The 5,000-nt window shown below is 31.1% G+C and overlaps 1 protein-coding gene across 2 annotated transcripts in view; it reads left to right on the top strand.

The window, feature by feature from the left end:
- Positions 1–5,000, top strand: part of LOC125047979 (prothoracicostatic peptides-like) — a 157,223-nt gene that overhangs the window by 146,748 nt on the left and 5,475 nt on the right. For both annotated transcript variants that reach the window (XM_047646536.1, XM_047646535.1), the window contains exons 2-5: positions 114–308; positions 794–880; positions 3,084–3,170; positions 4,260–4,343. In XM_047646536.1, coding sequence (XP_047502492.1) covers positions 123–308; positions 794–880; positions 3,084–3,170; positions 4,260–4,343 — 444 coding nt within the window. In that variant the 5' untranslated portion in view covers positions 114–122. The remainder of the gene's footprint in view (positions 1–113; positions 309–793; positions 881–3,083; positions 3,171–4,259; positions 4,344–5,000) is intronic.

Genomic DNA, 5,000 nt, shown 5'->3' with positions numbered 1-5,000 from the left:
AAACAAACAAACGAACTAATTCACGTGTTAAGATGACAGTGACGCTTTCATTGAATATTCTATAAAGATTCTCTCCGTGTCAAAATGACGTTGACGCCGTTTCTTGTGTGCAGGTGACCACAATGGAGAACACAGGACGACGCTCCCTCTCGCTCCTGCGCGCCCTGGTGGTGGTCCTCGCCGCCCAGCTCGCCACTGCGCAAGACCCCGCCGCCGCTCTGGTGCCCTCCGAGGTCAAGCGCGCCGACTGGTCCTCCATGAGAGGGGCCTGGGGCAAACGAGGCGACCTAAGCGAAGTGGAACTGGAGGTTGGCAATATTGTTTTCACTTCCTCAATGTTTTGATCATTCTATTATTCATTATTATCCGTCTCAACTTTCCTTCATGTGTGCATTTACCTGTTATTGTATTCTTCACTTAACAGGTTTCCTGATACACCTGTTAATCCACTGGCTAACAATTTATTTATGCATCTATTTAACCGTTTATCTATGCATCCGTCTATCTAACCATTTGCTCTATACATCTCCCACTCTAACTCTTTATCTATTATCCCTCTGTCATTCTCCTTTCTGTATACAATCTCATGCACAAAAGCATAGATTCAAAGGGTTTATACATTACAAAATAGTTTATGTATCTTTTTTTTCTTTTTACTTGCAATTATTGAATTGCATGCATCTGTTAACGCCGCCATATTGGCCTCCTTTAACGGATAACCACTGGCCTGTCTGTTACAGCGATGCGTTCGGCAACGCGAATAACGTTTCAAATTCTATCTCTTACCGTCCAGGACGCCGACGAGAAACGCGCAGGCTGGGACAAATTCCAAGGTTCTTGGGGCAAGAGGGGAGACGACCTCGCTGAGGCCGACCTGCAGGTAAAGCTCTGCACCCTCTGTGTGTCCGCACACACACACACACACACACACACACACACACACACACACACACACACACACACACACACACACACACACACATGTATGTATACATGTATATATATAATGCTTATATACACATATACATATATTCATATTTATGTGCGCGCGCGGGCGTTTGTGTGTGTGTGTGTGATAAAATAATAGTGATAATGGCAATAATAATGATAGTGAGAATAATAATGATAATCATGATAATGAGAAGACTGATGATTAGTATCATCATTATTGTTATCATTATCATCTAAATGGTAATAGTAGTAATAATGATAATAATAAAAGTAAGAAAGATAATATTCTTGGTTATGGAGATATTATTAACAATAAAAAAGTGATAACAACAGCAACAATAGTAATATTGATATTAATGGCAATAGATGAGATAGTAATAGCTGTATGAGAAGTAATAATGATAATATTAACAAAATTAATTATAATGATAATGATTTATTATTAATAATAAAGCTAATGATAGCAGCATCAATAAAAAAATGATAAGTATAATAGTAATAATAACAACAATAATAACGACGATAATACTAATACTAATAATAGTAATACTGATACCGATGATAATGATGATGATGATAATAACAATAATAATAATAACAACAACAATAATAATGATAATAGTGATGATAATGATAATAAAAATAGCAATATTGATAACAACAATGATAATAATGATCATTATAATAATGATAATAAAACTGTGGATGATAATCATTATTATAAAAGTGATGATGATAATGATGGTAATGAAAATGAATATTATAGTAGTGGCAATAACGATAATGATGATGACGATAATAATGTTGATAAGATCAATAATAATTGAAAAAAATAATGATAATAAAATTTATGATGATGGTAATAACGATGATTATAATGATAGCATTAATGATGATGATGATGATAAATACAATGATTAAAACAATAATATTGTTCATGATAATTATAATAATGATAACACCAATAGTAATAATAATAATGACAACAACAACAACAATAATGATAATAATAATAATAATAATAATATAATAATAATAATAATGACAACAAAAACAACAATAATGATAATAATAATAATAATAATAATAATAATAATGATAATAATGATAGTAATAATATCAATAATAATGATGATGATAATAAATAATGGTAATAATGATTATGATAATAATAATAGTGATAATAGTAATAATGATAATAATATAAATGATAATAATGATAATAATATTAATAATAATAATGATAATAACAATAATAATGATAATAATGATGATAATAACGGTGATGACAATAGTAATAATAATAATAGTAATAATAATAATAATAATAATAATAATAATAATAATAATAATGATAATGATAATGATGATTACACTGATAATGATAATAATGGTAATGATGATGCTTGTAATGTTAATAATAATAATGATAATGATGATTATGATATAGTTATAATAATATTAGCAGTAATAAGCATGATGATAATAAATAGTATAAGGGATAATATTGATAATAATGATAATAATAAAGTAATAATAAGAATAATGATAAAAAATAATAATGATAATAATAATAATAAGGATAATGAAGACAATGATAGTTAAGAGAAAAGTAACAATGATGAAAATAGTTATGATGATGAGAACAATAATAATGATAGTGAAGATAATGATAACACCACTATCACTATTACATAACGGTGATAGCAATAATAATATTAATAGTAATAATAAAGACGATGATAATAATAATAATAATAAAGACGATGATAATAACAATAATCATATCCTAATAATAATAATAATGATAATACTGATAATAACAATAGTAATAATAATAGTAATAATAACGACAATGGTAATAATGATAATGCCAATAATAACGATAATGACAACAATGGTTGTAATAAGAACAATAAACAATAATAATAACAATAATGATAAGAGACAGAAAAACAGTTAATGATAAAAAACACAACACTAGTTTCAGTATGAGTAATGGTATTTTTAAAGGGCGGTTAAGTTGTTAGGATAATGGAGTGAACAAATCTTGACCCGGCATGTTGGTTGGCACTGTCTCCAAGCACATACTGTTCCGAGAGTGCCTTAGAGGACCATTTCCCTTCTTCCAGGATGCAGAAGCCAAACGTGCTGACTGGAACAAATTCCAAGGGTCTTGGGGAAAGCGCGGGGGAGAAGGACTGGATCTCGAACTACAGGTAAACAGGTGTTTTTGTGTGTGCGGCGTGCGTGTATCAGACACGCGTGTGAATTTGTGTGTGTGTGTGTGTGTGTGTGTGTGTGTGTGTGTGTGTGTGTGTGTGTGTGTTTAATAATTTTAATTTAAATGTTAAGATATGAATCACACATCACTTTGCAAATGTAATCAGTAAGATTTTCTGCTTGATTAGTGAACCGTTCACGCTGACGAATTGTCAGAGAGATCCGGAAGGCTCACCCAAGTCTCATGGAGTGATTGATTCCCTTAAAAATAATTTGAAGTCAGGAATATCCAACAGGTCTCTCAAGCTTATTTATCCCAAGTTGATGTTCATGTGTTTCATTAGATGCTATACTTGAAAACATTATATCTCAATGTATTCACTACTTCCTATATCCTGACGATAAAGACCTTGTTACCTATCTCTGCGCGTATTTGGGATGACAAGACAAACTGGGATTTAACCCGTGATTGACGAGCTAACAATGCTGTTTGGGGTTTGATTTACTGGATATTCACCGATGATATTTAGTATAAAACACTGAATTTAGTAGATTTGTTTATTTGTTTATTTTTTCCAAAGTTCCATTCACATATCTTGAAGACGATTTACGTTGACATCAAATACGCCATGATTCCATGTCCTGATGGTTTTCAATAATCATTTTATGGACCCAATATGTGAAGAGAGTAATATGCTAAAGTAAATGTGCATATATATATATATATATATATATATATATATATATATACATATATACATATACACATATATATAGGCTACAAATATGTACATATATGTACATATATACACATATATACATATATATACACACACATCTGTGTTTATGTACATGTGTGCGTGTGTGTATATATATGCAAATATATTGTACATACACACACACACACACACACACACACATACACAAATATATATATATATATATATATATATGTATATATATATACAGTTTATATAGGCACATACATGTATATGTATATATATACATATACATATCATATACATATACATATATGAATACACATACACAGCTCATTTCCCATTCGTCTCTTCCTGAATGTACAGGGTGCTGGGAATAAGCGGGCTGACTGGAACAAGTTTCAAGGATCTTGGGGCAAACGGGAAGATGATCTTTCCGAAACTGAGCTGGTAAGTAACATTTCAAAAGATATTCAATATATATATATGTGTGTGTGTGTGTGTGTGTGTGTGTGTGTGTGTGTGTGTGTGTGTGTGTGTGTGTTTGTGTGTGTGTGTGTGTGTGATTAGCCGTGGCATCCCAATATTTGGGATGTAGTCAGGAGCTATAATATAAGCAAAGTTTTTTTCTTTGCTCGCAGTTTCATCTGAGTAGGAATGCTATTTCTGAGAAATATTCATATTCGTGCCAGCACCGATTGCTACCATGTTGACATCAGGATCCTTCCCCAGGGGAGTAATTGTTTAGATAATTATTGTTGATGGTTCTCAACGCACCATCATATCTACGGTAGACTCACCCACTACAGTATCTAGGATTGATTTACCCAACACATACAGTTTAATTCATATATCTTGAAGATGATTTACGTAGACATCAAATACGCCATGATTCCGTGTCCTGATGTTTGTGTGGGTGTGTGTGTGTATTTAGTTTTATATATATATATATATACACAAATATATGTATGTATATAGATATAGATATATGTACACATATACACATTATATATATAATGATATATATAAATATATATACATTTTTATATAATGAAATATATAGATATATATACATATATATTTACACACACACACACACACACATAT

Source organism: Penaeus chinensis, chromosome 42, assembly GCF_019202785.1.
Source record: "Penaeus chinensis breed Huanghai No. 1 chromosome 42, ASM1920278v2, whole genome shotgun sequence".
Taxonomy (NCBI): Eukaryota; Metazoa; Arthropoda; class Malacostraca; order Decapoda; family Penaeidae; genus Penaeus; species Penaeus chinensis.
The sequence above is the reverse complement of the archived record's forward strand: the minus strand, read 5'-3'. Positions and strand labels throughout refer to the sequence as shown.